At 44.2% G+C, this 23,351-nt stretch overlaps 1 protein-coding gene across 1 annotated transcript in view; it reads left to right on the top strand.

Moving 5' to 3' along the window:
- Nucleotides 1–23,351, top strand: part of LOC141099719 (uncharacterized) — a 772,310-nt gene that overhangs the window by 544,020 nt on the left and 204,939 nt on the right. The window contains exon 20 of the mRNA XM_073587712.1: nt 13,514–13,549. Coding sequence (XP_073443813.1) covers nt 13,514–13,549 — 36 coding nt within the window. The remainder of the gene's footprint in view (nt 1–13,513; nt 13,550–23,351) is intronic.

Genomic DNA, 23,351 nt, shown 5'->3' on the forward strand with positions numbered 1-23,351 from the left:
TACCGACTCACGTGAATCACTCTCGACTCGGCTTCCAGGTTAAGCTCAGGTAAGCTTGCCAAGCGCTGCGCCACCTGCTGGAGAAGCGAACGATCGGTAACTGTCATGTCCACCAACTCCTTCAGCTGGGCCATCATCACCCGATTAGCTTCTTGCTGGACGGCGGTGGACTGTACCAGCGCTTTCACAACGTCCTCCATGCTCATGCTTGCAACGTGATGCCCGCGTTCTCCACCACAATGGCTTCTCCCGTCCAGCCAAACCACAGTTGCAGTGGGCACTGCTCTCACTCACGTTTGTCTCTCACACAGACAGGCTCTCTGTGTTCCCAGGCTGAGACACTCACACAACCACCTGGCATCCTTTTATATCCACCTCCCATTATTCATTAGCAAGCAGGTGCGATACTGACCAGACTAGGCCACATAGGAAAGGAATCTGGGCGAGATATACCTGCCCTCATCCACTATTCCCACATGATTCTCACAACCTGCATATGTGCCTTCTTGAGCAGGGGGAACTTGCGGGCACTGCAGGATTTTAAACCTTTACAGCGTAATGTGTTACCAATGGTTTTCTTGATGACTGTGGTCCCAGCTGCCTTGAGATCATTAACAAGTTCCCCTCATGTAGTTTTAGGCTGATCTCTCACCTTCCACATGATCAAGGATAACCTATGAGGTGAGATTTTGCATGGTGCCCCAGATCGATGTCGATTGACAGTCATTTTGTATTACTTCCATTTTCTTACTATTGCACCAACAGTTGTCTCCTTCTTACCCAGCGTCTTACTGATGGTTTTATAGCCCATTCCAGCTTTGTGCAGGTCTAAGATCTTGTCCTTAATAAAGTAACTTGGCACTCAACTGAATGATCCTTTTTGAAAAGGTCCGGGGCTAGCAGCGGATACTGCGTGCAGGTCCATACGCCCAGGCACTACACCTGCACGTGTTCATGTAACCTGATCTACTGATACAAGACTGTTAAAGCGTCTCAGGCATTAACCTCTTAGGATTATAAGAAATTTATTTTTTTCTCTAACATTAATTGGTTCAAGTATCAAAAGATATTAACCCATACCCACCAGGCATAAACTCTTACAGGCATAAAGCCCCTAGAGACTTAAGCTCCATTGCCTGTTCCGATTTCTTCCGGATTCACCAGAGCACTACACGTGTTATAGACAGTTGGTCATTGCAGTAACCTCCAAAAATCACTGCCTTGTAATAGGATCTTATATAATTCTCCACTTTTAACTTCATCATCTGCAGCAGTCGGCAGATTGACGAAGGCCAATTGTAGGCCGAAACGTCTGTGACTGCCACAATAAAAACTTATTTTCAAAAAGGATCATTCAGTTGAGTGCCAAGTTACTTTATTATTCACTCCGGTCTGGGTAACCTACTTGTGCACCTTGTAGTAGTGCCACGCTATACTTTACATAAGATCTTGTCCTTGACATCATTATAAAGTTCTTTGTTCTTGCCCATGTTGTAGAGGTTAGAATCTGACTGATTAATTGAGTCTGTGGACAGGAGTCTTTTATAAAGGTGACTATGTAAGGAAGCTGTCTTTACTGTAGGTAACGAGTTGATTAGGAGTGTCTAACTGGTCTGTAGGAGACAGAACTCTTAATGGTTGGTAGGGGATCAAATACTTATTTCACACTGCAAAATACAAATAAATTTATATAATTTATACAATGTGATTTTCTGGATTCTATTTTTGATACTCTATCTCTCAATGTTAAAATTAACCTACCATTAACCCCTTAACCCCCAAGGGTTAACCCCCAAGGGTGGTTTGGACGTTCATGACCGGGCCAATTTTTACAATTCTGACCACTGTCCCTTTATCAGGTAATAACTCTGAAACGCTTCCATGGATCCCACTGATTCTGACATTGTTTTCTCGTGACATATTGTACTTCATGATTGTGGTAAAATTTCATTGCTATAGCTTGCATTTATTTGTGAAAAAAAAAACAGAAATTTGGCGAAAATTTTGAAAATTTCACAATTTTCCAACTTTGAATTTTTGTGCCCTTAAATCACAGAGATATGACACACAAAAAACTTAATAAGTAACATTTCACATACCGTATGTTTACTTTGCATCAGCACAATTTTGGAACCAAAATTTTTTTTGTTAGGAAGTTATAAGGGTTAAAAGTTGACCAGCGATTTCTCATTTTTGCAACACCATTTTATTTTTACGGACCACATCACATTTGAAGTCACTTTGAGGGGTCTATATGATTTAAAATACCCAAAAGTGATGCCATTCTAAAAACTGCACACCTCAAGGTGCTCAAAACCACATTCAAGAAGTTTATAAACCCTTCAGGTGCTTCACAGGAATTTTTTGAATGTTTAAAAAAAATGAACATTTAACTTTTTTTCACAAAAAAAGTACTTCAGGTCCAATTTTTTTATTTTACCAAGAGTAACAGGAGAAATTGGACTGCAAAAGTTATTGTCCAATTTGTCCTGAATACGCTGATACCTAATATGTGAAGGGGAACCACTGTTTCAGCGCATAGCAGAGCTCAGAAGGGAAGGAGCGCCGTTTGACTTTTTCAATGCAAAATTGGCTGGAATTCAGATCGGACACCATGTCACATTTGGAGAGCCCCTGATGTGCCTAAACAGTTGAAACCCCCCACAAGGGACCCCATTTTGGAAGCTAGACCCCCCAAGGAACTTATCTAGATATGTGGTGAGAAATTTGAACCCACAAGGGCTTCACAGAAGTTTATAACGTACAGCGGTACAATTAAAAAAATCATATTTTTTCCACAAAAAAGAACTTTTCACCCCAATTTTTATTTCCAAGGGTAACAGGACCCTAAAAGTTATTGTGCAATTTGTCCTAAGTACGCTGATACCCCATATGTGGGTGTAAACGACTATTTGGGCGCATGGCAGAGCTTGGAAGGGAAGCAGCACCATTTGACTTTTGTGGCTGGAATTGAGATCGGACGCCATGTCGTGTTTGGAAAGCCCATGATGTGCCAAAACAGTGGAAACCCCCACAAATGACACCATTTTGGAAACTAGACCCCCCAAGGAACTTACCTAGATGTGTGGTGAGCAGTTTGAACCCCTAATGGCTTCACAGAAGTTTATAACGCCCGGGCGTGAAAATAAAAAAATCATATTTTTTCCACAAACATGACATTTTAGTCCCCAAATTTTTTATTTTCCCAAAGGTAACAGGAGAAATTGGACCCAAAAGTTGTTGACCAATTTGTCCTGAGTACGCTGATACCCCATATGTGGGAGAAAACTACTGTATGGGTACACGTCGAGGCTCGGAAGGGAACTAGTGACGTTTTGGAAAGCAGACTTTGATGGAATAGTCTGCGGGTGTCATGTTGCCTTTGGATAGCCCCTGATGTGCCTAAACTGTTGAAACTCCCCACAATTGACCCCATTTTGGAAACTAGACCCCCAAGGAACTTATCTAGATGTGTGGTGAGCACTTTGAACCCCCAAGTGCTTCACAGAAGTTTATAACGCCCGGGCGTGAAAATAAAAAAATCATATTTTTTTTCACAAAAATGATATTTTTGCCCGCAATTTTTTATTTTCCTAAGGGTAACAGGAGAAATTGGACCCCAAAAGTTGTCTTGCAATTTGTCCTGAGTAGGCTGATACACCATATGTGGGGGTAAAACACTTTGGGCGCATGGCAGAGCTTGGAAGGGAAGGAGCACCATTTGACTTTTTCAACGCAGAATTGGCTGGAATTGAGATCAGATGTCATGTTGCATTTGGAGAGCACCTGAAGTGCCCAAACAGTGGAAACCCCCCAATTCTAACTCCAACCCTAACCCCAATACACCCCTAACTCTAGCCTTAGCCCTAACCCTAGCCCTAACCCTATCCCTAGCCCTAATGGGAAAATGGAAATAAATACATTTTTTTTTAATTTTATTATTTTTCCCTAACCTAACTAAGGGGGTGATAAAGGGGGGGGTTTGATTAACTATTTATGGCGGGTTTTTATGTTTGCCAGCTGTCATACCCTAAAAGATGCTTTTTATTGTAAAAATAGTTTTTGCATCACCACATTTTGAGAGCTATAATTTTTCCATATTTTCACCCACCGAGTCATGTGAGGTCTTATTTTTTGCGGGACGAGTTGGCATTTTTATTGGTACCATTTTTGGGCACGTGACTTTTTTGATCGCTTTTATTCCGATTTTTGGGACGCAAAATGAACAAAAAACAGCATTTCAAGAATTTCTTTTGGGGGGTGCGTTTACACCGTTCCGCGTGCGGTAAAATTGATAAAGCGGTTTTATTCTTCGGGTCAGTACAATTACAGCGATACCTCATTTATGTCGATTTTTTACGTTTTGGCGCTTTTATGCAATGAAAACGATTTTATATAAAAACTAATTATTTTTGCATCGCTTTATTCTGCGAGCTATAACTTTATTTTTTCGCCAATGATGCTGTGTGGTGGCTCGTTTTTTGCGGTACAAGATGTTTTCAGCGGTACCATGATTATTTATATCCGTCTTTTTGATTGCCCTTTATTGCACTTTTTGTTCAGCGGTATGATAATAAAGCATTATTTTTTGCTTTGTTTTTTATTATTATTTTTTAAGGGGTTCACTAAAGGGGTTAACTAATGAGAGAGTTTTATAGGGCGGGTCGTTACAGACGCGGCGATACTAAATATGTGGACTTTTATTGTTTTGTTTTATTTCCAAAAAATGAATTTATTAGGGAATATTTTTTTTTTCTTAATTTATTTAGCGATTTTTTTATAAACTATTTTTACACTTTTTTTTTTTTTTTAACTTTATTACATTGTCCCAGGGGGGACATAACTATCATGTGTCAGATCGCTGATCTGACACATCACAGATCGCTGTGACAGATAAGCGATCTCACACAGGCACTGCACAAGGCTTCCTCATGCCTGCGCCTTGCAGGCAGTGAGGATGCCGACTCCCTGCAGGCTCCCGAAGGTCCCCGTCGCCTTCTTGGATTCGGGGGCCTGCAGGGAAGGAGCCCCCCGCAGCAGCGCTGCACATTGCGCTGCTGCGGGGGTCTCAGGGAAGCACGGAGGGAGCCCCCTCCCTGCCGATGCTAAACTAAACCCCCAGTACACTGCAATCGTGTTTGATCACAGTGTGCCAGGGGTTAACGTGCCGGGGGCGGTCCGTGACCGCCCCTGACACATAGTGCTGGGTGTCAGCTGTGATAATCAGCTGACACCCGGCCGCGATCAGCGGCGCTCCCCCCGTGAGCGCCGCTGATCGCTATGACGTACTATCCTGTCCTTGGGAATTAAGTCCCAGGGCACATGGACAGGATAGTACATCATATGTCAGAAAGGGGTTAAAATTATAGACTGTTCATGTCTTTGTCAGAAGGTAAACTTACAAAAGTTTGATGAGCAGTGTCATTGTTAATTAAACAATGTTCACACATTGTGGAAAATTTCATCTGTGGATTTCCTTACTTACAGATTTCATTGCGGATTTGGTTGCGGATTCACCTTACTCCATATACTATACATTGAGTAGGGTGTAAATCGGAATGAAAATCAGCATAATAACGAGTATGCTGCAGATTTGAAATCTGAATCACGCATCCATTTTCATTCGGTTTTTCTGCAACTTGTGACTGAGAGTTTGAAAAACCCATTTGCTTGTATTGTACTGTAAACTGATGCGCACTTGTCGTCTGGATTTTGCATTGCAAAACCGGATTGTGTGAACTTGTCTTCATGGTTTCCCTGGACTGCCTGTCAGTAGGGCCGCTCATTAATTGGATATGGCAGCCATTGGATAAACTAGACTCTCTATTTATACCACATTATGCTGTTGGTCTTTTGTGAGTTATTACATTACCTATACTGCTCTTGTATGTTTATATTGATGGCCTAGGTTATTGAATCAGTTTTGATCCCTAGTTATTTCTGCTGTATAACCCCTGGTTGCCCACCTACAATGCAGCTTTGGACAACTCTTTTGCATATGTGATGCCATTCTTCAGAGTAGAGTGGGTGCCACTTATATGGATATACCAGAAATATCACTCACTGCAATAACACTTTTATTTCACATCTTCATTGCACAGAAAAAAATGAACATCTATTAAAATGCATGTGTGAATAACCATCAAGCAACAAAGTTGTATCACAGAGCAGATTTAGTTTTCTCAGATGTAGCATTCATATTAAGTTTGATATATGACTACGAACGCTTCATGCTCATGATGACCTTTGACACTTTCAATGCAGGAATGAATGTGTCGCATGGATTTATGTCTTTTTACATCAATTTAAGGCCCCGTCACACATAGCAATCTCGCTAGCGAGATCGCTGCTGAGTCACAACTTTTGTGACACAACAGCGATCTCACCAGCGAGATCACTGTGTGTGACAGCGATCAGCAACCGGCGCCCCTGCCGGTATCGCTGATCGCTGCAAGAAACCTCTGGTACATTTTTTTTCGTCGCTGATCTCCCGCTGGCCAGCACGCATCGCTGCGTGTGACAGGCGGGAGACCAGCGATCAGCTGTAAAATAATAAAAAAAAATTAAAAATATTGTTTTCTTCTCACCTTCCGGGGTCCCGCACAGTCTTCCCGCCTCTCTCCACTCTCCGGTCCCAGTAATCCTTTGCAAGAATGACCGCGAGACTTCGCGATCCCGCGAGAATGGTCGTCATCGCTGTAATTCTCGCAAAGGATTACTGGGACCGGAGCGTGGAGAGAGGCGGGAATGCTGCGCGGGACGTCGGAAGGTGAGAATAACAATATTTTTTATTTTAATTCTATTTTTGACATGGATCCAATGCATCAGCGCTAACGAACACAGCGATGCCACGCACTCGGCATCGCTGTGCTAATTGCTGGTGAAGCTGTCTGTTTGACAGCTCACCAGTGATCACATAGCGACTTACCAGCGATCCTGACACGTTGATATCATTGTCGGGGTCGCTGGTAAGTCGCTATGTGTGACTCCAGCTTAAGGAATTTGCTCCTAAGACCTTGTGGGAGCATCACAACACATTAGGAGACCCCAATCAGAGGACAATAAAACATCCAGACTCCTTATCTATGAACTGTTCCAATATTTATGTTTCTCCCTCTCCCACAATGATAGTTCTGCTTCACATCACTTTTCTTATCTATTGCATTTTTTCTGTGCTGTTTTGTGTATAAATAAGATGTTGTATTAGTCAATGCCTGATGAAGAGACCTGAGTAGTCTCGAAAGCTTGCAATGTGTTACCATCTTTTCAGTTAGCCATTAAAAGGTATCAACTACTGAGGACTCTCAATTCTGAATATTTGTCTATCTACTGGCTAAGGCTACTTTCACACATCAGGTTTTCGGCGTCAGGCGCGATCCGGCGTCGTGCGTCTTTTTCTTGACAGACAAAACCGGATCCGTCTCATCCGGTTCATCCGTTTTTCTATCCGTTTTTCGACGGATTACGCCGGATCCGGTTTTTAAAATTGACCCTTGTGGCCTTCCGAACGGGATTGGCTACTGGAAAACTATATATAGCATGTTCCTACAGCCCTTCTTTGACAGGTTGTAGAGGAGAAAGTGCAGGTTGGAGAGAAGAGCAAGTTACTGGCGAAGATGGATGTTGTCATTGGAAATATTTTGAAGAATTTGGCGGATTTTACAGCGGAGGCAAATCGTTTGAGGGTGATTGTTCTGGAGAAGGAGAGAGCGAGACAGCAGCGCATCAGGCATCGTAGACGACGTTTGTGGATCCACTCCATCACAGCCAAGAGAATGACACGTGGGGTCTATTCTACACTATGCATGGACCTTCGACGAAACCCGGATAAATTTTTTGGATATGTTAGGATGAAAATGGAGAATTTTGATTACTTGGTGGAGCGCATTGCACACCTCATAAGAAAAGCGGACACCTATTGCCGCTTCTCTGTTTCACCCGCAGAGCGTCTGATGGTGACTTTAAGGTAAGCCACATTTATTGGATATGATCGCATCAGAGCACACTTTCACTGCAATCTTGTTGGTGGTAATTTGTATCTCCAAGTGTTAGGTCAGTTTTGGTATGTAATGCTGTGATTTAAAACTAATTTATTGTTTTTTAATTCCCCACAGATTTCTTGCAACTGGAGAATCCCTTTCGTCACTGCATTTCCAGTACAGACTCGGGATTTCCACCATATCTGGAATTGTGAAGTACACATGCCGTGCACTGTGGGACTCCTTAGCTGAAGAGTTTTTACCAGAGCCCACAACAGAGAGGTGGATTGAAATTGCTGACAAGTTTCAACAGATATGTCAGTTTCCAAACTGCTTGGGCGCTGTGGACGGGAAACATATCCGCATTGTAAAGCCAGCTGGATCGGGATCGGAATATTTCAATTACAAGAAATATTTTTCAATTGTCCTCATGGCCATCGCTGACGCGGAATACAAATTTATTGCGGTTGATATTGGGGCCTATGGCCGCTCCAATGACTCTCAAGTTTTCAAACTGTCTGCCATGGGGCGTAAACTGTATGGAAACACCTTCCAGTTCCCACCACCTAGACCGCTGCCGCAAACATCTGGTCCACCTATGCCATTTGTCTGTGTAGGGGATGAAGCCTTCCAGCTGTCAGAACACCTTTTGAAACCGTACTCTAGCAGAGGATTGACAAGACCAAAATGCATTTTTAATTACCGCCTCACAAGAGCAAGAAGAATGGTTGAATGTACCTTTGGTATTCTGACAGCCAAATGGTGGGTCCTATTGACTGCGATCAACCTCAAGACAGAAACTGTGGACGAGGTGATCAAAGCGTGCGTGGTACTCCACAATTTTGTTATCTGCAAGGAACCCATTTCCATTGAGGACACCTCTGAAGAAACCACCTTGCAAGATTACCATGACATTACCACTAGAAGTTCTGTGACGGTTTCAGTAATGAGGGACAATTTTGCACTATACTTTATGTCACCTCAAGGCAGAGTACACTGGCAGGATGACAGAGTGTGAAAGATTTGTGCCCTAACCAAACTTGTGTACCTTCTGTACCAACAGTATATACCTTTGCCAACCAAAGTTGGCTATCTTGTCATGGTCTCTATTTTTAGCTTTAGGCCACAGGTGTGTACCTGGTTGTGTTTTATGCAAAGTATTTCACCTTTTAACAAAAGTTGTGTACATTGTTAGGAAATCACCAACAATAAACACAACTTTTTAGGTGAAATACTTTGCTTCAAACACAACCAGGAACACAACTGTGGCAAAAAGCTAAAATTTACCCACAGTTATATACCTAGTTTTGAATACCATTTCACCTTTTAAATACCCTGTATTTAACCTTTTTCGCCGCAGAAAGAAATGACAGACAACCAGTGTAAAATAATTTAACTTTTATTGAAAAATGTTTTTTTTAGTAAACTTTTTAAAATTTTAATAAACTTGTTTAATAAAACTTTGAAACTATAAAACTGAAACCATAAAACTGGTCATTTTTATTTAAATACACACATTATAATTCTGTGTAGTGTGTGGTGGAAATACTGCTGTAGGGGCTGCGGGACACTTCGACACTGGGAGTGTGGAGAGAGGACTGGGATCGTGGTGGGGAAGGAACAGTTAGAGGTGAAGGTGTGGAAAAAACTACAGAATGGGTGGACATGTGGGAAGCAGAAGAGGTGGTGGGTGGTGGAGTGGAGGGTTGGGCAGGGACTGTAGGAGCAGATGATGTTGATGGCAAGTTGTATGGGGAAGGAGTTTGGTACGGGGCAGGTTGCTGGAAGTGGGGAGATGTCTGGTACGGGGCAGGTTGCTGGAAGTGGGGAGATGTCTGGTACGGGGCAGGTTGCTGGAAGTGGGGAGATGTCTGGTACGGGGCAGGTTGCTGGAATTGGGGAGATGTCTGGTACTGGGGAGGTTGCTGGTACTGGGGAGTTTGCAGGTACTGTGGAGGTTGCTGGTACTGGTGAGGTTGCTGGTGCTGGGGAGGTTGCTGGTGCTGGGGAGGTGGATGGTGCTGGGGAGGTGGATGGTGCTGGGGAGGTGGATGGTGCTGGGGAGGTGGATGGTATGTAATAGGAGGGGGAGGATGGAAAGTGGCTGGAGGTGGATGGTATGTAATAGGAGGGGGAGGATGGAGAGTGGCTGGAGGGGGTGTAGATGTAATAGGAGGGGGAGGATGGAAAGTGGCTGGAGGGGGTGTAGATGTAATAGGAGGGGGAGGATGGAAAGTGGCTGGAGGGGGTGTAGATGTAATAGGAGGGGGAGGATGGAAAGTGGCTGGAGGGGGTGCAGGTGGAGGAACTACTGTGGTGGGAGGAGGAGGAGGTTGGGAGGTAACTTGCTGGAGAGCAGCGTGGCATGAATGCATTACATGCATCTGCTGGGCAGGAGAGAGCGTTTCCATGCGCTCCACAACAGACCTGAAAAAGGTGTGGTTTGGCGAAGATCTTGCTTCTGAATGCATGGTTTGCAGAAGTGTCTTCACCTCCAGAATGCTGGAGTTGATCTGCTGATAGCCTGCGGAGATTTGCTCTGACAAGACTTTTAGACAGTTCTGGAAAGATGCATTCAGATGCAAGAACTCTGGCGCATAAGTCTTTTACTGACCCCTCTGCCGCTGCCGCCCAGTACCCGCAGGTGTATTAGAGGTGGCAGGGGCAGAAGGGTGGGGTAAAGGGAAAGCGATCTCCTCACCAGCAGCTTCATGTAATGTAGGCGGCCACGATGCTCCTGTGCTGGTGGATGGGACAGATGGGTCGAATGTGTTGGAAGGCTGGGAAGGTGCAGATGTACCGGGGCGGTCGAAGTGTCCCTCGGTGCCGGTCTCCTCAGGGATCGCCTCAGAAGGGTCCAATCGTGTCGGCTCCCGAGTGCTGCTCACCGTGCTGTGGAATAAAGAGAAAAAAAAACAATTAAAATACTGACATGGTATGGCCCTGGCTGAAAAAAAATTTACATCTAACATTTTTTTTCACATGTGGTGTGTAATATTTACCTTCTGGTGACCATTGTTTCCCGGAGGAACGACAGGGCTTCTGCGTACTTGTACTTGCTCCTGCGTCCTCCAGATCCACTCGGGGCCCGCATCTCTTTATTGAACTCCTTCTTGAAACGATCTCTCACAGACCGCCACCGATTCACAATTCTGTTCCCTGAAACGAGAAAGGAGTGGTTAGTATACAACATCAGTGTTTCCCAAACTCCAGTCCTCATGGTCCCCAGGGGTCATGTTTTCAGGATTTCCATAGTAAATAGAAATCCTGAACACATGATCCGTGGGGACCACGAGGACTGGAGTTCGGGAAACACTGGTTTAAATCAAGCAACCGGTACTGTATATACTTACGCTCTGTAATCTGGGCCCGAACATCTAGGTCCTCCCAGCGGCCCACAAGGAGCGAACAGATTTCCTCCCAGAGTCGTCGGGTAATGATCAGGTCAGCGTGGCGGCGGTCAGCCATATTCCAGAGCGGCTCCCTTTCTCTGACGAGATCGATGAGGCGGTCCACATCAATCCCTCCATCCTCAACGTCAGAGTCGGGAGCACGCTGTGAAGGCTGTTAAAGAAAAAGACAAAAATAACATAATTAGCCTCCACAAAAGAAATGAAATAAAAAGTGTAAAAAAACAAAGCAAAAATATTTATACTTACACGCTGGTGACCGCCGCGTTGCTGTCGCCGACGACCCTGGGAGGCACTGCGAGGACCTCTTGGCCAAGCACCCGATTGGGAAGACTAGAGAAGAAAACAAAAAAAGTTATGTCTTTGGATTTAGGCATTTGTTTGCTGTGTGTGGTCTGCAGAACATTGTTTTCTATGTGTTGTGTGTAGTGTGATGTTTTGTTTCTGCGTTTGATGCAAAAAACTTACCAATTGTGAGCCCACTCCAGGTGTCTGTCCACCCCTTCCTTCTTCTTCTGGGAGCTCCTCTTCATCTTGTGATTCCTGTTTTGAAATAAAAGGCCATGAATAGACATATATTACAGAGAAGATGGATTTTGGAAATAAAAACTTACCGTCAAACGCTGACGATGCGAGGGAGGGCTCCCAGAAGATGATGTGCTGTCTTCCTGGTGGCCACACTCCATGCCTGTGGGTGGTGTTCCAGCTGCTGCCATTGCTGCTGCTGCTGCTGCTGCATCTATTGGGCGGCTGTTGAATAAAGAGAAACAAAGGGCCAATGAATATCTTGATATTCAATAGCCCTAGTTTGGAGGAATGGGTGATTTGATAATTACCGTCTCTCATCTGCTGCTGGACTCCCCTCCCGTTGTTCAGCATGCTGCTCCAATTGGGGTGGTGCTGATGGTGCTGCTGCAGATGTCTCCTGCCTTCTCCTGCGTCTGGTTGCTGTCTTGGGTGGCATGTTGGGTGTGGCTGTGGGTCCCACTGTCTTGCTTTTATATATGTCTTGTGGGCAGAGCTACTGAGCATGCTCAGACCAAAAAACCAGATCCGGCCGCCGGATCCGGCTTTCGCCGGATCCGGCGCATTGCGGCGCTCATAGGCTTTCATTGTGTGAAAAAGCCGGACGTGCCGGATCCGGCGTGTCCGGCTTTTTCGCCGGAGACAAAAAACGTTACAGTAGACGTTTTTTCCAGACGCCGGATCGCGACACATTGCGACACATTGCCGGATCCGGCGAAAACCGGATGAAACGCATGGCCATCCGGCGCGATCCGGCGCAAATGCAAGTCAATGGGGGGGAAACCGGATCCGGCATTGCATTTCGCCGGATCCGGTTTCTGTCAAAAGCGCCGGATCGCGCCTGACGGCGAAAACCTGATGTGTGAAAGAGGCCTAACACGGTACAAAGATATATATCTTTCCTGTACGAATGCTTCAGTCATGCAACTGCTGACTTACCAAGTCACAAGTCATACTTTTTTTCTCTCATAACATGATATTAATCTCATGAAGTAGCCAGGAAAAATGTCCTATGAGTTGTGTATTTTGGAATCATACATTGTAATGTATTGTACAGAATAGGACCCATAATGGAAGGATATAGTTTTGGAATAAAACAATAGGCCCCGATTTTTCACTAGAAATTTGGAGTAACAATGGGCAGAGAGGCGTGGAACGAGATGTGATGCCACAGCTTGCCTTATTCATGATGACTTGTAATGTGCTTTCCAACAGGCATTTTATGCCAGACTGGAGTAGGATTTGTGGTGAAGATCACAGCGGCTTCTTTATGAATCAGGCACCTCAGACTCCAGGAAGCCCACTCATCAAGACGAGTGAGAACATCACCTGTGTTGATGAATTGTGGCCTTAGAGAAGAAACATCCCAGTTATCTCTCATGTGAAACATTTTGACCAATTTTTCCAGCTTCTGGATGAGGCTGTAGATCAATCAACATGATATGATGATGGCAAATACACAGTGTACAGTTAATACAATTAATTTGCAGTGAACTATTATTAAAACAAACATTAGAAAAGTAGAAATGTTACTCTCATAAGTGCTGCCTTGTACACCTTATAAACCAGCAGTTTCTTTTTTGCCCTTCATTTTCATAGGGTGATCGTGGAGAAGTTGGTCTTCCTGGATTTCCGGTAACAATATGCAGCTTATATTATGAATATTATTATTGAATATTTGCATGATTTACTATAACAAGTTACTTTATAGTACAACTTGTAAAAGAATAGAAAGAGCGGCACTCACCAAGTCGATTAAAAATAAAGTCCTTTATTCCATCCTTCGAGACATGGACAAGGGTATTCAGGGAAGCAGAGGAGTGCGGGGAGAGAGAGGCAGGACTTTACAGTACACTAGCTGAAGAGCCCAGCGCTGCCCGGGCATAGTAACTAACTGTGGTTAGTTATAACAAATTATAATTATCCTCCATCCCATAGTCCCGTGCCCATATACCCATCATACATATCCTCCATCCCATAGTCCCGTGCCCATATACCCATCACACATCCTCCATCCCATAGGCCCGTGCCCATATACCCATCATACATATCCTCCATCCCATAGTCGAGTGCCCATATACCCATCACACATCCTCCATCCCATAGGCCCGTGCCCATATACCCATCATACATATCCTCCATCCCATAGTCGAGTGCCCATATACCCATCACACATCCTCCATCCCCTAGTCCCATGCCCATATACCCATCACACATCCTCCATCCCATAGTCCCATGCCCATATACCCATCATACATATCCACGATCCCATAGTCCCGTGCCCATATACCCATCACACATCCTCCATCCCATAGTCCCATGCCCATATACCCATCATACATATTCGCCATCCCATAGTCGAGTGCCCATATACCCATCACACATCCTCCATCCCATAGTCCCGTGCCCATATACCCATCATACACATCCTCCATCCCATAGATCTGTGCCTATATACCCATCATACACATCCTCCATCTCATAGTCCCGTGCCCATATACCCATCACACATCCTCCATCCCATAGTCAACCATTATGACATCATAATGAGCGGCGGGGCTTGCAACCTATGATGACATCAGCATCGACATGGCAACCTTTGTGACATCATAATGAGGGGCGGGGCTTGACACGCACACACTTTTTCTTTTTGCACACACTTTTTCCCCAGTATGCAGATAGGGCATTATGACATCATAATGAGGGGCGGGGCTTGACGCGCACACACTTTTTCCCCAGTATGTAGATAGGGGCAAAATTGTTTGGTGAATTGGAATGCACGGGGTTAAAATTTCACCTCACAACATAGCCTAGGACGCTCTCGGGGTCCAGACGTGTCACTGTGCCAAATTTTGTGGCTGTAGCTGCGACGGTGCGGATGCCAATCCCGGACATACACACACACACACACACACATACATACATACATACATACATACATACACACATACATACACACACTTGAGCTTTATATATTAGACTAGATTATGGCCCGATGCTATCGCATCGGGAGGATGCGATAGCATCACACCTCTTGCCATGTTAACCCTCAACACACACACTCCTCTCACCTTTCACCATCTCCACTCACTCTTTCACTCCACATACGACCCCTTCTCTCACTCCGTCTCTTATACTCACGCCGTCATCGCCGCTGCTCCAGGATCCCTGACATCTTCTTCCGCCGGCGCCATCCTGGAACCAGACGTTGTCCACGCCGGCGACATGTTCTTGCGGCGACGCCATCTTGAGTATCGTGAAATCCCGCGATACTCAAGATGGCGTCGTCGGAAGAACATGTCGCCGGCGTGGACGACGTCGGGATCCAAAATGGAGTTTTCGCCAACACCATTTTGGATCCCGACGTCCTCCACGCTGGCGACATGTTCTTGCGGCGACGCCATCTTGACTATCGCGGGATTTCGCCGATCCAAAATGGCGTCGCCGCAAGAAGATGTCGGGGATCGTGGATCAGCGGCGATGACGGCGTGAGTATGAGAGACGGAGTGAGAGAAAGGGTCATATGTGGAGTGAAAGAGTGAGTGGACGTGAGTGGAGATGGTGAAAGGTGAGAGGAGTGTGTGTGTTGAGGAGGAGTGGTGTGTTGAGGGTTAACATGGAAAGAGGTGTGCGGTGACGTCACCGGTTACAACTGGACGGAAGTTGTTACAACCGGAAGCTGCTTAGGGCATTTATTATTATAGATGAGCGCCATCTGAACTGATTACCCATTCAGATGCCACTGTCAATCTCTGATAGTGGCATTTAAATTGAGAGGTTGCCAGCATTTCCGCATATCGGCTCACGTCAGCCCTTGATACAATTGTAGGACATCAATGGCTTCCCATGGCAGCTGAGAACCTTTTCAAGCCCCCTATCGCTGTCATCTTGCTTTTCACCTGAAGCTCAGCCACAGACTGTGCTCCATTAGGCTATGTCCACTAGTTGTATTTTGCTGCGTTTTTTTTTCTGCAGGCAAAGCCTCCTCTTCTGGCAGTAAAGCAGTTGCTTACAAAAAGCAGGTTTTGATGCATTTTGCTGCGTTTTTCAGGATCCCAAAGTTCATCTTTGCTTCCACCACAGAAACATGAACACAGGTCAGCAACGCAAGACATAATGTGAAACCATAAAACCATTTTGGAAAAAGAGCAATTTGATCAAATTATTTAGTGGAAAAAGATTATGTCTGAAAAATAGTGAATATTCTCAACAAAAAAGTTCACATGCATTCACGAAAAAATACACAATTACAAATGTAATAGTGGAGCAGTTGAGTTGGTCAGGAATAGTTTACTTAGGACTTTGGCATAGTTTACTTTCACACTTTGGCCAGCCCTTGAGTTGGTCAAGTATTGTTCAATTTCATACCTTGGTCAACCAATGTTTAAATTACAAACATCACTAATTTTATTAACCTGTACTAATCCTAGCTGCCATTCTCAGTTGAGAAGATCAAGAAATTATGGTTTAAACTTGGGAAAAATCACAAAAATAAATGTGTTTCACATATTGCTGTACATGCCTTTTTTCACTAAAAACACAGCAAAAATTGCTTTTTATGGGCGATAAAACGCTGAAAGAAGTGACATACATCAGTTGTTAAAAACGCAGCAGTTTTCCAAATCAGTCAGGAAAAAAAGCAATGTGTCTGCAAGAGTGTTCTGAAATCCTATAAACTTTGCTGGTACTGTAAAAGTCAGCTTAAAATTTGCATAAAAAAGCAGCAAAAACGCAACGTGTGAACATAGCCTTAAAGACCCAAATTTTTCTTCATATTGCAACACTTTGATATTGCAGTATACAGTACAAGCAATCAAAGTAATGCAGTTTTAAGTCCCCGAACAGTAATAAAATATAAAGAAGTATTAAAATATCAAATAAATCAAAATATATTAATTCAAATCACCCACTTTTTCCCTCATTAAAATAAAGAAAACATACTGTATTTGGTATGGCTGCTTCCATAACCCATATAGTAAACACCATAAAGATATAAAAAATGTAAGAGAAAGAATTGTTTGTTTGATATTTGCTTTCTAAAACAAAATGCAAGAATATGTTCAAAACACTGAATGTACCCCAAATTGGTATTAATAAAATTCTCAGCCCTTGCTCAGCTCAGTTATGGGTCTTGGAAAACAAATATTTATAAACATTATATTTATAAACTTATAATATTCTGTTTTCTTTCATCACTTAAATAGAAAAATAATCAATGCAAGTTTGGTATTGTGTATTTGCATTCACCTGGACAATTATGTTTCCAAGTTATTTTTAGGCTATGTTCCTATGCTGCATTTTTGTTTCGTTTTTTTTTTTTTCTGCAACAAAGCCTGCTCTCTTGGCAGTAAAAAACTTACTGCAAAAAAGTAGGTTTTGCTCGTTTTTTGCTGCATTTTTGTCATGCTACATTTGTCTCTTGGGCATGCTGTTAAAGTTAAGTGCCAAAAAAAAATCTGATACTATTTTAGCAGGTTTTGGCACAAAAAACACAGCAAAACCTGATACGTGCGTTTTTTCAGCATTTTTTCACCACCATTTTACATGCTGAAAGAAGCGACATGCTCTATTGAGCAAAACCTGAGGTTTTGCACAAAATACTGAGGACATAAAAACTAAGCTGTGTGCTCGAGATTTCTGAAATCTCATAGCAATAGCTGGTATGCAGCTAAAAATGGCAAAAAAAAGCTGAAAAAAAAGCACCAAAAACGCATACGTGTGAACATACCCTTAGACTGTGTGCACATGTTATAGATTTGGTGTGTCTTTGCAGCATTTTTTCTGGGCGGATTTGTAACAAAACCTGAAGCAAAACTTGATGCCAGCAAAGTGAATGAGAAGCCTTAGGGCTATATGCTCACGTTGCATATTTGCTTGCAGAAATTTCTGCAAGGTTTCTGCATCTCTTGGCAGCAAAAATGCTGCGTTAAAATATGCTGCATTTTTGCATGTGTTTTTTTTCCTGTGCATTTGTAGGGAGTATTGTGGCGCTCCTGAGGGTTCAGTTGCCACAGAGGTACTGCACCTCAGCCAGAAGTGTAGTACTCCACTCCCAGGTAAGATGGAGACACCTGACCACATTCACACACCTGCACCCAACACACACTGCTTGGTTCATGAAGGGTGTTGGGAGGTGGGTGGAGCTTAGGTTGAGAGCATGAGAACTGTAGAAGTTAGGACAGTTCCCCTTAGGGGGAGCAAGTGGAAGGACGTGTCTGGAGCAGCTCTTAGTCAGGAGGAGCTGCTGGAAGGAGTGAACTTTGGAATGAAGTTCCCTGAGAGGGAAAAGGGGTTCTCCCAGAGGTATGGGTGGAGAGTGCTCCCCGTGGGGCTCGTTCCACGCTGATGGACATCAGGTGGGGGAGAATCCAGGTCACAGAAGGGTCTCGGCCCCTAGCCTAGTGGAGTGGACATCAGGACTCAGCTAGCAAGCCGACAGCTGTGGCAACTTTAGGGGCCACAGCCAACTACCACGGTTATCTTCTCCAGAAAGGCAGCCAGAAAGAATCAAGGAAATGTAGTGGGTCATGCTGTCCGACAGGATTCACAGCAGCTGGCCTGGGACACTGACTGTGAGGTGCTGGAAGGGAAGGCAAGTGGAAAGCAGCACTGGGTAGACGGCCAGGGAAGGCACATATTGAAAGGAGTGCTGGAAAGGTGTACTACATTGATATAGGAGTTGACAGAGCCCCTCAACCGGAAGAACACGGTACTGAAGCGGGCATCTGTGTGCACCAGAAACTGTGAGTAAAGATATGGAACTGCACTCCACTGTGTCCTTTCAATTCTTGCCTTTACACTCATTCAGCACTTCTGCATCTAACACCAGCAGCCATTTCATCTTCAACCAACCACAACTGCCCTGGAACATCAGCTCTGTCTGTGGAGAGCTATTCCAACACTGCTGCATCACACCATCAGTCCCAGAGGATCTGAACTGCAGCACTGATCACTAATGATCAGATACCACAGGTGGCGTCACGAATACTTAACACAAAAACTCTTTACTTCTCATTCCCCTGTAAATACACCCCTTTCATTGGACACCCAGGGCCATGGAGCGGGTCACCGCTGCTGTGACACTGTCCCTTTAAGAAAGCGGCCCGGTACCGAGTAATCCCACTGCCCTGGCGGGCACTCCAGTATGATGTATTACATTTGTTTATGCTTCTGCCTTTCTCTTTCATCCCGGTGCTATATGTTATTAGTGTATGTATATTCGTAATATATGATGGTCCTGCTACACAACTTAGTGTATTACCACTCTTATACAATGGTACTGCTACACTGTTAGCGGAGCATGCAGCTCCATGTATTGCTATGCGGCCGCATGCTCTGCTCCTGAGTGCCGGCTGCAGAGCCAGGTATTAGCATGCGAGACTCGGCCATATCCTCACATGTGTGGTCCCGGCCTTACCGTGGCCTACTGAATGTATATATGTATAATGTTATGCTTTTGTAATGCTGCTATGTAAAGTGTACAGGGTAAGTGTAGTGTTCATGTTTGGACACAAGATGGGGGCATTCTAGTGTGCTTAATTATAAGTTTGATCTACTTTGTCCAAATCACAAAAAATGACACTTCCATATACGATCTTAAACCAATAGGGGAAGCAATTAAACTGTCACTAGCAAGAAGAGAACCATACATAAATAAAAATGAGTTTATTAGACCAATAATAAAATATATGTAAAAACAGCTACTTATCCATAGTTTCAATGAACATACCCCAAGGGGACACCAACCAACCACAAATCACAATATCCAAAACAGTATTGAAGGGTAAAAGACTTTGCACATAGTATATATCAAAAAGAGGAACACATATATATTAATAAATAAATAGAGTGCCAGTGGTTTTAATGTGCAGTTTGTGCCTTAGGCATCAATAATATGCTCCATCTACACCCTAAACCATTTCAATAAATATCAAATTAAAGTGTGACCTCTCAATTCTAATGCCCAGCAGATTTAAATGAGCCACATTGCTATTGTCCCAGTGACAATTCGTACAACCAATGCATTTAGATTACTTACATTAGTGTCAATTAAACTGATGATCGTGAAGGATAATAAAAGATAATTTAATTCCAAAAAATGGTGACGATAGTCCTTATACTAAAGGGGCATCAGGAAGCAAAAAACCTTCAAATCTGAAAAAAATTGGTTTAAGATTGTGCTTAATTATAGTATAGGAGTTAGTTATTTAATAGTTAACTAGGTGGGGCATGCTGCAGGGTAAGCAGGAGCTTTTCCTGAAGTGTAGTTATTTCGGGCTGGGTGCCTTTTTGTGAGCATGGGCGTAAGGGCCCAGGGTTAATACCCAATTCGCTTGCATGGGCTTTAGTGCCCAGGAATAACGTAGCAGCTCTCTAACATTCAAGCTAGGAGCCCAGTCATCGATAGCACCAGGCCAGAACAGTAGCAGGCCAGTACAGCAGGAGATCACAGTGGACTAGGAACAAGGACTTGAGACAGAAGTAGTGACAACACGGGGACACAGGTGGCACCAGAATGGAGCAGCTTATCACTTAGGCTGATGCCCTCAGATCCAGGGTGAAACGGCTGAGGGAACTTCCAGAAACAGTCATTTTGACCTAGGAGGATGCTGTGTCATCGCAAGGGACAGTGTTATGAATGGGTGATCGAGGAGGATAGCAGGCCAAGGCTAAGCCAAAGAAAATCAGAGAGGTTGGTAACTAAGTGGATGCAAACCCCTGATCCTGTCCACACAACTAGCAGTAGCCGTGGAGCGTACCTACGATGATCCTAGATGCCTTGGCACAGCCGGAGAGCTAACTAAGCCTAAAGCAAGAAAGGGGAAATCTAAACTGCCCTGGAGCAGACCCCAAAGGAATAGATAGCCCCCAAGCATATATTGTCTGTGAGACAAGATGAAAACACAAATGCAGGCAGAAAAATAGACTGAGCAAATGATGGGGGCCACACTGATTAGACAGGACAGGAAAGGAAAGACACTGTCTGCAATCACGCAAAAAACCCAGCAAAAGTCCAACACGTCTGATGCAAAAAACACTGAAGTCACACGACTTCGCCCCCCACTATATCAGCACTCTGGTATATTCTGAAAGCAAAGCAAAAAGAGACCACTATAAAAGGGGACAAAACAAACTGGCACATGCAGTAACATATGGGCGGTGATTCAGCACAGCCCCAGCCGGAGCTAGCTGACCTGCACAAAGCAGAGATAAACAAAACCAGATCAAATGAAAACAGAATAGCACTTGAACCACTTAGCTGAACATGCAGGGAAAGAGCAGGAGACATCAGACCTCAGGCGGCACAGGAAAAAATCACCAGCAGGGATAGAGGGAGTCAGCTGTCTTAAATCCCAATCAGAAACCCCAGATCTCCATTCGTCTTCCTCATTATCAGGTGGCAAGCCTCTGTCAATCAGATCAGCTCCACTACCTCCAGTAACCACCAGAGGGAGCCCAGAAAGAGAACTCTCAATCTGACCAGCTCCACTATCTTCAGTAATCACCAGAGGGAAGCCAGAGAGAGAATTCACAACAGTACCCCCCCTTGAGGAGGGGTCACCAAACCCTCATCCATACCACCAGGCCAGTCAGGATGGGCCCGGTGAAAAGCACAAACCAATCTTTCGTCATGAATGTCAGAAGCAGAGACCCAATCATTATCCTCCTGGCCTTAACCCTTCCATTTGACCAGGTACAGGAGTCTCCGTCTAGCCAAACGAGAATCCAATATTTTCCCTACCTCATACTCCAAATTGCCTTTAACTAATACAGGGTCAGGAGGCGCCACCATGAGAAGTACTGGGTCTACAAAGCTCTTCAACCAGGATTTATGGAACACGTTATGAATCTTAAACATAACTGGAAGAGCCAAATGGAAAGAAACGGGATTAAGGATTTCCAAAAACCTTATAAGGTCCAATGAATCTTGGCTTGAATTGTGGAGACACAACCTTCATAGTAATATTCTTTGAAGACAGCCAAAACATATCACCCACTTTAAACCGGGGACCAATGGTCCTATGCCGCTTGGAAAACCGTTGGGCTTTTTCCTGAGAGTGGGACAACTGATCCACCACTTGGTCCCAAATCTGCTGCATTCTCTCTACCACAAAATCCACACTTGGGCAGGCCGAAGATTCCACCTGCCCTGAAGAAAATCGAGGATGAAACCCAAAGCTACAGAAAAAGGGCGACATCAAAGTGGCAGAACTAGCCCTATTGTTTAGCGCAAATTCAGCAGATATGAAACATCTCAAATAGAATTCCAAAGTCTGGTTTGTTCTGTCAGTCTGCCCATTGGTCTGACGATGAAATGCAGAGGAGAAAGATAACTGAATTCCCAGTTTGGAACAAAAAGCTCTCCAAAATCTGGAAACAAACTGGACTCCTCTGTCCGACACAATGTTCTCAGGAATTGCAACCGAACCACCTGTTGTAAAAACAAGGGCACCAACTCAGAAAAAGATGGCAACTTTGGGAGTGGTACAAGGTGGACCATCTTTGAAAATCTATCACAGATCATCCAGATAACAGTCATTCTCTGAGAGACAGGAAGATCAGAAATAAAATCCATTGAGATATGAGTCCATGGCCTCCTGGGCACCGGCAGGGGCATCAACAACCAATCTCAGAAGCATCTACCTCTACCTGAAATGGGAGTGAGGCATCAGGTTGCCGTAGAACCGGAGCAGAAGCGAATCTTCGCTTAAGCTCCTGAAATGCCGAAACTGCCTCTGGAGACCAATTCACCACATCAGCGCCCTTTTTGGTCAAATCAGTCTGTGGTTTAACAATACCAGAAAAATTACTTATAAATTTACAGTAGAAATTAGCAAAACCCAAAAACTTCAGGAGAGCCTTCAAAGAAGTGGGCTGAACCCAATCATAAATGGCCTGTATCTTGGCCGGGTCCATTTCAATAGCCAACGGGGACAAAATGAATCCCAAAAATGAAATCCTCTGTACACCAAAGAGGCACTTCGATCCCTTAACATAGAGAGAATTTTCCCTCAAAATCCGGAACACAGTCCGGACATGTTCCACATGAGAATCCCAATCACTGGAAAAGATCAAAATATCATCCGATAAATGATCAAGGACTTATCCACAAAGTCCCGGAAAATATTGTTCATAAAAGACTGGAAGACAGAAGGGGCATTAGTGAGCCCAAAAGGCATCATCAGGTACTCAAAATTTCCCTCCGGAGTAAATAAACGCCGTCTTCCATTCATCCCCGTGCTTGATGTGAATAAGATTATACGCCCCCCTGAGGTCAAGTTTGGTAAACCAACAAGCACTTTTAACTCTGTAAAATAAATCAGAAATCAGGGGTAACCGGTACTGATATTTAACAGTGATTTTGTTAAGGGAACGATAGTCAATACATGGCCTTAATGAACCATCTTTCTTGGCCACAAAAAAAACAGCACCTAAA

This window comes from Dendrobates tinctorius, unplaced genomic scaffold (genome assembly GCF_039654945.1).
Source record: "Dendrobates tinctorius isolate UK_male_01 unplaced genomic scaffold, ASM3965494v1 ptg000102l, whole genome shotgun sequence".
NCBI lineage: Eukaryota > Metazoa > Chordata > Amphibia > Anura > Dendrobatidae > Dendrobates > Dendrobates tinctorius.